This window comes from Salminus brasiliensis, chromosome 25 (assembly GCF_030463535.1).
Source record: "Salminus brasiliensis chromosome 25, fSalBra1.hap2, whole genome shotgun sequence".
NCBI classification, from domain to species: Eukaryota; Metazoa; Chordata; class Actinopteri; order Characiformes; family Bryconidae; genus Salminus; species Salminus brasiliensis.
Genome location: NC_132902.1, coordinates 7,389,935 through 7,401,671, shown reverse-complemented (window position 1 = coordinate 7,401,671; position 11,737 = coordinate 7,389,935). Strand labels below are relative to the sequence as shown.

General features: G+C 38.3%; 1 protein-coding gene across 1 annotated transcript; it reads right to left on the bottom strand.

Annotated features, from left to right (window-relative positions):
- Window positions 1-1,243: 1,243 nt before the first annotated feature.
- snx1b (sorting nexin 1b) lies at window positions 1,244-11,180 on the bottom strand. Its single transcript, XM_072671550.1, has 15 exons — window positions 10,887-11,180; window positions 10,404-10,545; window positions 8,779-8,921; window positions 8,632-8,698; window positions 8,474-8,517; window positions 8,244-8,385; window positions 7,594-7,672; window positions 7,387-7,462; window positions 7,175-7,288; window positions 6,970-7,063; window positions 6,664-6,869; window positions 5,319-5,462; window positions 3,818-3,898; window positions 3,443-3,514; window positions 1,244-3,344 (listed from the first exon to the last, which is right to left on the bottom strand). Exons 1-15 carry the CDS (start codon window positions 11,004-11,006, stop codon window positions 3,294-3,296), a joined length of 1,575 nt encoding a protein of 524 aa, XP_072527651.1. The 5' UTR covers window positions 11,007-11,180; the 3' UTR covers window positions 1,244-3,293.
- Window positions 11,181-11,737: the final 557 nt, after the last annotated feature.

The following is an 11,737-nucleotide window of genomic DNA, read 5'->3' as shown; positions in this document are numbered from 1 at the left end:
TATATAATTTTTAAAACTATACCAGGACCCATGATTAGGTAGACGGACATTCGAATTAGGTTCACTGCAGTTCTAGAAGTTGCCTAGCGCACAAGTATTATTATTTATTTATTTATTTTTACCTTGTAGCTATTTGGAGAGGTGTTTCTACTGGAGTAAAACTATGCGTGATACCTCTGACACCCCAATATTCAGTAGGGACAATTCAACTGGAACTCCTCAGATAAGTAAATAGTAAAAAACTTTGGCATTGTCAAATCATTGACACGTTTGCAGTCATTTAGAGCAGTCTGGTGTTAGAATTACCATTTTAGAATTGTTCCCAGAGGTGGTTAAAGAAACCTGATGTCCTTACATTTACTTCCTCACAAAAAAAATGGCATGAAATAGTTCTTATTGATTCTTGTTTCAAGATCAGATTTAATCTAATCTAAAAATAAAAAAAAAAAACATTTGGAAACATACATTACTTACAATTTTACGGTCAACATCATGTATAAAGATTTTTTTTTTTTTGAAACTGGTCAAATCCACTTTATGTAGTCTACCCGGAGTTAAACTAGGCGAAGGTAAAGTATAAAACATTTTGCGTTTTTTAATCACTTAAAAAAAAATTCATGTTGAAAACATTTCAAACTCTTGTCCAAAGCTTCTGTTCTACTGCAATGTATACTTTGATGCAGTGTGAATTGAGAGTGAGTACATAAGCTGAGGCCTTTCTGTATACATCTAACAGTCCTGTGTCATGTGCCACTTCACTGTACAATATGATCACAAAATAAAGGCTTTATTTGTATATATTAATGAATGTTTGCACTATGTCCTTGGCTAAGTTGCAAAGTCCTCCTAGCACACCTCCCATGAAAATCAAATGTTTGATGCCTTTCTGATGGTAGATGCTGTAGATCCCTTGCTGACATTTTAGGATTGTTGGAGACTCCTGTACACATTTTGTGGTCTGCTGTTGGACTGAACCTTCTAGGACAACCTGACCTGGCCATGTTGGCAATTGTTGCACGGCTGCTTTCTAAGTGTTCTGAGATCCTTTTAAAACAGTTCTCGGACTCACCTGCACCTACAACCTACTTTCTGAAGGCTCTTGGATCTCATCATGGTTGAAAAAAGAAAAGAAAAAAAAACTCCAGAAAAACTACTGAGGTTTAAATAAGTTAAATATGTTTTTTCTTTTTACAGGAAACATTATTACATTACATCTTACAAATGATTTAAAGACATACTCCATCTCCCAATATTGCTGAAGGTCTAATGTCCATATGTTTAAAAACACAAAAGGTGTTCTATAATATATAATTATCTTCTTCTGCTAAAGGCAACGTAATGACATTCTGCATATAAAAGTGTTCTTTAATCAAATAGGCAGAGTCGGTGAGTTTTCTGTATTTTAAACACATTTTAGTAGAATCGGATTAGTAGGAAAGACACACATTACTGTAGATTCAAGTCAAGCATTTCACCTGCTTTGATATTCATCTGATGGAAATCAAAGCATGTTTTACAACCACAGATTTTTCAGCACCTTATCATTAAAAACAAAATGTAGTAGTGAAGGTAAGACAGTTACACTCCAAATTAAATGCAATACACATACATTTAGACCGTTTTTCTGCACACAAGATGGACTGTCAGTGGAGGTCTGGGTGCAGGAGGCTGTTCATTCATAATGTATACATCCGGTAAAGACATTCGCCTCATCAGGCTATTACACATCAACCTGGACAAAAACATCCACATCACTACAAAATAATCTCATTAGCTTTACTCAAATTTACATTTGTTAAAGTGTGTAATTATGTAAGTATATATAGAGAATTACACTGAAATGATCTGATTTGTTACAGCCCCCTTCCTTATCAAGGTCACTGTGGTAAAGCTTCAGGATAAAGTATCTATAAGCAGTTTTTGTTGTTGTCATAAATCTGTCATTTTGTTATGCTCTATGGATTAAATCCAGCGCTTTTATAGTAGCGAGCCATTTTGATTCCTATTTTACCAGAATTACTTAATGAGCCTCTTAACGCCTGAAATACTTGACACTGAAATCAACGAAGAAACCATGACAATTATCAAAGCTCTTGAGAGCGGCATTGATAAAGTGATGTCATTATGCAATCAGTATGTCATTGCTGCAACTAAATAAAATGATGACGTGCCGACTCTAAATGGTTTCCCTGACAGAGAAAACTTACTTTCTCCTAAGCTCAAACCACATCAACTTAAACCATGCCACTCTAGCATCAGACTCATTACAACTGCCCATAAGCACAAACCTTCACTAATCGCTTAGATCCAGCAGCATAAAAGCAAAACATTTTTGAAACAATTTTTTTTATCTTTAGGTTAGTTTAACAGGCTGCTGACTATCATACATGTTCACACACAAAACACTACACAGAGTCTACAACCTAATGTCAAAGTACCAACTTCCATTTCCAAATCTGAAAAAAACAAAAAAACAAAAACTATATTCTGACAGTTTAATCCGAAGCTATTTCTCTGGAAATTCCATTGAGTTTTCAAAATAACATCATTAAGATGTATACAAAGTCATTAATAATTACGTGAGAAATGTGCACTACTTTTCTATTAATTACAACATATGATTGCAGATAGCATTATCCACTGGTCATTTTGGACAGCAAAATAAAACGCATTTCCCAGCTCCATTTTTCTCCAAAACATTCTACAAAACACCTAGACTTTTTGGATATCTGTATTATGTGAAAAAGCAATGGAATTCCTGTAGACAGGATAGTCTTGCAGCTATACAATGTGCATATATAGGTAGTAAGATGCCAATTCAAGCTGATTTTACTAGGAATTCTTTCTGGAATACTGATAAATCTGCTACACTGACCTTCATGTGACAATCTTCTATTTTTAAATCCTATAACAGTGAAACCTCATGTTGGCTTCATGTTTTTGTCGCTGTATCACCATGGAGACTGAGCTCCATATAAATGACAAAATGACACAAAAGAGTGCCACAACATCTGTGGCTGACATCACAGAACAGCCAGAGAAAAGCTGTAGATTTGAGCTAAAGGAATGAAACAGCACCATTTAAAACATTCCATGTTGACATATGCTAAACAGGGGTAGAACTTGATTGTCCATTTTCCTTCAGCACTGTGCATGCTTTTTCATTTTGTGTGTGTGTGCGTGTGTGTTTGCATCTGCGTGTGCATGTTTGCATGTGTGAGCATAGTGGTGACTAGAAGTCCAAACTTCGCAGGGGGCAGATAAGTCATCATCAGGTAGTAAGTAAGCAAGTATCACACAATGGCTTTAGCCTCTGGCAGGAACGCTTCCCAACACTTTACAGCCTATAAAACAAAAACAAAAGCAAAAAAAACAGTGAAAAGTCAAACACACACACACACACACACACACAACACATACACACTCAGATGTGTGCACTCACCCGATGTTGTGAGCGAAGGAGAGACTCCAGGTATTTCACTATGTGGTGCTTAAAATCTCTGCACTTCTCTTTCTAGGGTGGGGCACAAAGAAGATTAACGGACAGAGCTGAATGATTCTGCTGTAAAGTCACAATACAATGTGTGTTGTTTTTAACAACGGCAACATATAGGAGAAGACAATAAATGAGGGCAGTAAGTATAATTCAGTGACTTGTTAGAGGCTCATTTTCATATTGTATTGAAAATGACCTTTTAACGACTACGAAACAATATAAGTGCAGACTGACTATACATTTCTCATGCTGTCCACTGTTTGCTTCTAAGCTGCAGTTGGTTCAGCTGGTACACCTCCAAACACATTTTACTGCTCTTACCTCAAATCTGTGCACTTCCTTCCGTAATGTGGAGCTGATTCGCTCAAAATCTCTTTCACACTGACCCACTTTAGCTTCCCACTGTGCAGAGATGGAAACAGAAAATAGGTAATACAGGACACACAGGAAAGCATGGGAACTGGAAGTGAAATGCAAACATGCTAAATCATATGCCCAGATTTAAAAGTTTTATTTGGGCAAGAAAAACTAGGAGACAAAATTTGAATTAGTAACGTTCAGTAAAGTTCAGTTACTGCAGAACAGAAGTTGCTGTGTAAATTTTAATGCTGTGGGTTTAAGGAGGCTGACTTCATTAATGTTTATGTTGAAGACTACACCTATGGCCAAAAATGGATCCCTATTCACATTTTAGAGCACTACTGAGTTTGGCAGGCAATTTTATTGGTAGCGTTTGAATCATAATGTGAAATTTAAGCATGATTTTGAGGGCACTTCAATCTCCTACAATGCACTCATTACTTCTAGCGAACATCGTAGCTCACTACGACGTTCACTATGTAATGTGGACCAAAATGCATTGTGAGCTCTTTGTCAAAGTGAAAACGGATTTCTACAATAAAATTTAAATATATAATGAAAAACAAGGCCCTTCATAAATATTCACCCCCTTTGAAGTTACTGGCCTAATTTAAAGAGGTTCAGGCCACTGATGTTACTCTCACAATCAGTGAAATAGATCACCTGAGTGCAGTGAATGTGAATGCGAAGTGATTGTAGTATAATAAACACCTGTCTGGAAAGTCACTGGTTAAATCAGTATTCCCAGCTACAAATACTCAATGAAGACAAAAGAACACTCTATGCAACTCCTAAATAAGGTTATTATTAAGAGTATTAGTCTTATGCATACAAAATTAATTTGTCACTGAACATCCCAAATCCATCCTAGAAATGATGAATTTACACATTGCATACTTCCATTTCTTCCAGTTCCATGAAGTGTTCTTTTGTCTTTGTAGCAAAAAATACTGATTAACCAGTGAATGAACCTTCCAGACAGGTGTCGGCATACAATCCCACATTCACTGCACACTGAATTAGTTCAGTCTCTTTAAATGGGGTTGGATTTTTGTTTAATTGACATTACTTTGCAGAAATCAGTTTTCACTTTGACATTAAAGAGGTGTTTTTGTAAATTCTTATAAAATAGGCAACATTTATTGACCATGATTCCATTTATAAAAGCAATAAAAATGGAAAACATTCAAGGGATGAATACGTTTTACAGGCACTGTAAGCAAGTAAACATTATAAGCAACCAGACACTGTGAATTTTAGATATTTCGGATGTTGCTAAAAACATAAAAAACTGTTCCATGAATGGCACAATGTTTTACAAACTAACTCAGAATAGTCACAGGTTTGATTGCATGACCAGTGCTGACGCACGTCGATGAGGAAGCGTCCAAATTCGTTTTAGTATAGTAGTAGGGAGCCATTTTGGCCACAGACTGTGTGTGGCTAGTGTGACTGTGTTGACCTCAGTCAGGTCTTCTTTTGCCTGTTGTAGTTTGTCAGGTTTGTTGGCCCAGAGCAGTTTGGCTTCAGCCTCTCTTTTCTTCTGCAGAGTTGTCTGTGCCTCCTGCCAACGCTGCCACGCTTTCATGCGCTGCTCAAAACAGCCCTGACAACAACAGATTCACAATAAATAAAGAGATAAAAAACAAACCTGTCTTTCCTTCTTAGTTCACATATATGTACCTGTCACTGTATCAACCATACATGTTTTTGCCGCATTTCCTTTTTCGTTTTCGGTAGCTTATAATCAGATATCTCTGACAGACAGGACAGTGTAGAATAGCGCTGTAATGCCATGTACAACAACGGGTTTTCTGTCAGCAGACTCTTTTTCGCTGATGTTAAGAGGTCATCTGTAGGCGAACACATTCTATTCTACATTAAATTGTGAATTTACTTTGCCGTGTTTGGGTGGCTCAAATAACATTAAAAAGTCAAACGTATGTGGCCGGTCTACTCTGTTCTCTGCAGACAGTCAAAGGTAAAGGTGCACGTATTTGTCACTGTACAGTGTACACTGTACAGCGAAATGTGTCCTCCGCATTTAACCCATCTGTGGTAGTGAACACACACTCACAAACACACACTAGTGAGCTAGGGGCAGTGAGTACACACAGTACTCTGTCATTACAGAGAGTTACTGAAGAAATTACTCAGCTACTCAGAATCAGACATGCAAGAGGAAGAAACAGAAAAAGGTGATGACGGATAACAATGTGTGCCAAAGAGTGGTGCTTGGTCTGTCAGAAGTGATTTAAGTTACAAAAACTTCCTTGAACCAACAGAACATATGCAGAACATTATATCCGGTGTGAAGCCCAACCTGATTTCCAGCTTTATCTTTATATTTAGTTGTTTTTTTTTGTTTTTTTTTTAATAAATATGCTTTTTGTAGTAAATATGTCACTATAAAACAACAAAGATGGGCGTATTGTTTTCTATTTGGAAGAAGGAAAACAATTCACTGTATCATGAAATATCCCAAAACCATCTTAAAATTTAATTAAACGGTGATATATATGATTTTTGCCAATACTGCCAACTACTAGTGGACATTTGTATTTTTGTGGGCTTCTGAAATGAACACTAGGTCAAGAATATGTATACACTCACTGATTATTATATCAGTATAGTGTTGCTGAAAGTTTCAAAATGTCATAACTTCTACATGACTGACTACAGCTAGCCCAACACACAGATCTCAACCCTATAAATATGTGGAATGAAGTAGGTTCACGTTCTGATGATCTAGGATCTAGTTGTGATTCAAGTTCTGGTGTCCGAGAATGCAGCGAATGTTTTCTTACCCTCACAGCCCCCAGTAGTCGTACATAGTCTGCAAGCAGCTCCGTTAAGATGAAGAAGTCACTGAAGGCCTGTTCCTGGTGTAGCTGCTCCAGCTTATCCTCCACCTCAGCTAGCTGGGACAGTGCACGTGACAGGGCAGAGTTTTCCTCCGAACTACCCAACATAGCCACACTCTTAGCAAACATGGCGGTGTTACTACACAGCTCTGCAAAGAAACAGAGAAGTGTTTGTCCTTTACAAAACCATTACACCAGTAGCGCATCAGCTATGTAACACCAATACTATCCGTTAAAATTAGCATTCACCTTTTCTGTGATTCACCAACGAGTCAACTGAAGCATGGAGCCTCCTCAACAACTGCTCCTCATTCTCAACCTCCTGCAGCTTGCTCTCAAACCACTGCAACATACACACGCACACACACCTATAAATATTCTTGAAAAGATGTTATCTGCACCACAACCACAAATTTGTTGAGTTGTTTCTTTGGCCTCCTGTTTAAATTCTTACATTATCCGACTCGTTCATCTTTATGGTCATCTTATTCACAGCATCCGACGCTTTGTTTATCATCTTGAGGAAACCAGATCCACTCAGGGCCTGGGTATTTACTGCCCTGGGTAACTGAGGTATACACATATGCACACACATGTAGACACACAATGACAGGCAAAGGTTTCTCTTTAATTGCTATGATTTTGAAGAAGTGAAACTGAGCCTACTTCTTCTCTTTCCAAAAACTCTTGGACATCTGAGTCCTGCAACAGTGCTGGATGAGATACCACTCTTTGAAGGTACCTGTCACACATAAAAATAAAAATAGAGTATCCAACAGATCAAAAATAGAGTGCAAAATAGACTGCAACCAAAGATTTGCTGCTTACTACAGCTGCAGTTGGTAGTATGAATTGGCAAATGAGTAAAGTCACCTCTCCAGTGCTGCTCTTCTCTTCTCCACAAACTCAGCTGAGGATGGATCTTCCTTCCCTACCTTGACTTTAGTCATTCCTGGCACACAAAACGCATGCAAACATTCACCCACAATCTATCGCTTAAACATTCCATGGATGTTACACAAAAGGATATAAAAGAAAGCACTCAGATATGATTAACAATATCCTACTGACTTAACACTAAGACTCCACAAATCTGGTTCATTAACAAAATGTCATGAGAAAAGAAGTCATTTTTATGGCCCTCAACATTTCTTTTTATCCCTTTTTGCATTACCTTTGTTCTTTTCTGCTCCAGCCCAATTCAGATAATTACTAAGCCGATCATTAGCTGTATTATATGATAGAAATTGAAACACTGAATATTAATCCTCCAGGCAGGCCTCCAGTAAGGAACAATTGATTAGATAGAGATGAGATGAACAAGACAAAGAGAGAAATAGGATGAGACATCTCCTCAAAAAAAAAACCTCCCCTAAAATGATGTTCTGCCTCATCTGCCTGTCATACTTGTCAAATACTATGAAAGCTGACAGTCTGCAGAGATCACAAAAAGCCAAGTGGAGTTTAGACATCAGCATAAGATACCAATGAACTGACAGTCAGATTAAAGTGTGACTCCTTACCAACAACACTCTTCTGAGGAGGGGGTGGTATGATGCAGCCCATCAGATTGTGCTTTACTGATAACTTCTCATAAAGACCCAAGAAATCACTAAACCTCCGACGCACCGAAAATGTTTTACTGTGGAATGCAGGCAGCGTAGTCTGTTAGTAAAAGAGAGATTCTGTAAGTGTCATGTTATAGAAGCAATTCTAAAGCTAAAATTAGTTGGGTTTTATTTAATCAACAAACCTGAGTTGACACTTTATAGGTCATGTACGCATTCATGCCTTCTCCTGCAAAATATAAAACCAGAAACCAGTCAAACAAACAAATAAATTAATTAATAATAATAATAAAATAGTTCACAGACACTGGTACTGCATGATTATTTCGCCTGTTTTACATACCCATCTTTTCAGGATTGGTGACAGCAATGTTGAGCTCAAATGTGTCCCCACTTTCCTCCTCTTCTAACTGCAAAGAAACCACAATTTAGCTCTAGCTACAGACAGAAGACAGTCACTGTATTTCTATTTACTGCATGACTTTATTACCTCCTCCACAGGCTTGTTTAAAGTGTTGTGCAAGTGTAAACTAGTTTGCGTGTTCATAGTGGTAGAAAGTGGTCCAGTTGGCCCAATGATTTCTTTTCTTCCCCTGCTATTTGGAGTTGTCAGGGTCAGTTCTACGGTGGCTTCTAGAGTACAAATGAGAAAAGGCATATTTAGTGTGACAAACAGCTAGATAAACTTTACAACAGTCCAAAAATCATAACTCACCATATGTTGTGAAGTGCCCTTCACAAATATTAGCACCTCCACAAACACTTCAGGATATCCTGCATATTATGAACTTTTGTTTGTTTATACTAAATCAATGCTTTTAAAAAACAGTGTTTGACTAACAATTTACTCCTAGTTTATGTTCTGAAGTTCTTAAAAAGCCATGTTCAAACATGTTTAATGTTTATAAGGTTTGTAGTCTCATCATTTTGATATAAATAAGCACAATAAAATATTATTTGATTATTATTATATACTCCTATAATGTATTTGCCTTGTTATTCCATAAAAAACATGGTGACAATGTCCTGCGATATCGGCCAGGCTTTTGGTAGCTTAACAACCTCGTTAAAAATAATCTCAGTAAAACATTTCTGCTATAAAATCCAGAATTTTCGGTTTCACTTTCAATGGTGCAGAGGCTACATGCATTAAAATGTGACTTCAGTTACACATTTACCATTTAGTTAAAGCTATATTATGGGAATTGTGTTTCAAAATAACAGCTTCATGATTCTGGTACACTGGCTTGCAATAGGGAGAATAGTGTCTCTGTCATTGCCACCCCATGCTCAGAACGTCATTATATATATATATATATATATATATATATATACACACACACACACACCAACAAATCATCATTATTTTCACTGACTTCTGTCTTACAAATTGTGGCTGAAAGTCGCATTAACGTGTTTACAGCTCAGCACGATTAGAGCGCCACATAGTGGCCACGGAGTTACAGCACAAACTGGAAATGAGCTCATATACATATTAATAATCTGTAATATATCTATAATATACACACACACACATATATATATATATATATATATATATATATAAACGTTTATATAATTATAATGTATGTGTATGACTGACCACTGCACAGTCCTACACAATCCTTTTTTTTTATAGCGCAGGCTGTTTACTTAAACTCGCTTACCATTACTTTTAAAATGATATTTAAAAAGGGTGCTATATTTACAAGGGCGGTGGATGGCGAACTGTTCCTTTTTTAATTGTCGTTAAATGTCATTTGCTCAGCAGGTGTTTTTACAAGGACATCCCACTTACTTTACCGCCATTCACAAAATCAGAAGAGGGGAATTAAGAAACCAACTTCGATCAAGAGGAGCAAGAGGCTGCAAATAAGAAGCGATGTTTATTTAAGCGCCGCGTGTACCCTGCTCCTGTTTCCACAAACCTGATCATCTGTAGGCCACTCATGCATTTTATTAGTGCGGTCAGTCACGTTTCTGGAATCCTATTCAGTGAGACGGGCTCTCAGCTTTCAGCTGGAGACTCCTTAGGTCTTAGCAAGACGTCTAGGCGCACCCAATGGCGTAGCAGCCTTGCTCAGAGACATTACGAGAGGCTGAGACTTTCTCTACCTGCGAACAAATCCAGCTCTTCGTCGGACTGCACGCCGTTGGCTTTCGCAGGTGGATGGTTCTGCACTGTGAAAGACCCTTCTTCGCTAAAGATGTCTGTGGAGGGCTCCGTCTCTGGCGGTGTTGCAGCGAATGCCTTATTCTGTCAAAAATATTGAACAAATATTGAGCCGTTAAAAAGGTTACTCGTCCACGAAATGTGAGACACGACGAGTGTGTTAGCTAGTAACACACACAGCAGGAACCAGCTAGCCCACTTTCTAGCCACATTAAACAGAGAGCTTGCCTGAAAGCTTGAGTAATTTGTTGCTGGCTGGCTAACTGGCTAGCAAGCTAGCGAGTCAATCCAACAGCCAATTCCAAGTGACGTATAGCCGCACGCAGGATACCGGTTACAGGCCAGTGTCCCGTTCTTAAACACAAGCTGATAACATTTTAATTTAAATTTTCATTGCAAGGAGGAAATCCACGACAGCTGCTTACACTTGATCCGGTGAAAATATCCTCTCCATCGTCGCTATCCAGGTCTCTTGTGTCGAATTCTGGCTCTTGGTCCTCAGCGTCTAAGAAAGGAGGGGGATTTCGCACTGAACTAAGCGACATTATCTCTACTGTTTCTACGCCCAGATGTTTTCAAACATAAATCAGTAGCTAGCTAATGTGTTCTTCCTCCGAGAGTGTTTCTGACTTTAAAAATGATGCGAGAACAGGTGCTGCCCAAAACTGTAAGCTAACATCATCCAGCTCAAAACATCCTGTGCGTCTCTGCCTGTTTGTGGTCTCTCCACCTGCTGGTCTGGACCGCGAATAGCAGCCATAACTAGACCTCACCTTACTGTCTCCTTTTCAGCACAGACGTTTTGAGCGAGGGCAGTGTGTTTTCTGTATCACAGAGCAATAGGAAATTAAACGTCTTCTGCAATAATGTAGCTTTCTTTTGGACTGACTACCCCCCCCCCATACAGCTGATCTGAAAATACCACACTATCTCTCACACTCAGCAGCACAGCAGGAAAAAACAGCACAGGCCAGACCATGGCTAGACATTCCCTTAAGCTTTTTATGGCATCAGAAGAGCTGATTTCATCTTGTGGTTTTAAGTTGTTGCCTATATGAGGGGATGGGATGGCTGAGGAAATGACCAGTTTCTAAACCAGAGACTTCTAGATCAGAGCCTTTTCCAGTGGGCCAGCTGACAAGTTGTTTATATTGACTGGTGTGGTTGAAGTCTTCCATTAAGGTGACAGAAGGGTCTGAGTGTCCCTGTACAACCTCTGTAATCTGATAAGACAGCTGTTGTTAAGTGAAGTTTAGTAAATACAGTTTAGTAGTTA

Excerpts from the sequence above, each read along its gene's own strand:
- snx1b (XM_072671550.1), bottom strand. The coding sequence starts at position 11,006 with ATGTCGCTTAGTTCAGTGCGAAATCCCCCTCCTTTCTTAGACGCTGAG. Across the intron at positions 3,515-3,817 it reads AGGAAGTGCACAGATTTGAG|AAAGAGAAGTGCAGAGATTT; the intron begins GTAAGAGCAGTA and ends GCCCCACCCTAG. Across the intron at positions 3,345-3,442 it reads TCCTTCGCTCACAACATCGG|GCTGTAAAGTGTTGGGAAGC; the intron begins GTGAGTGCACAC and ends TTTGTTTTATAG.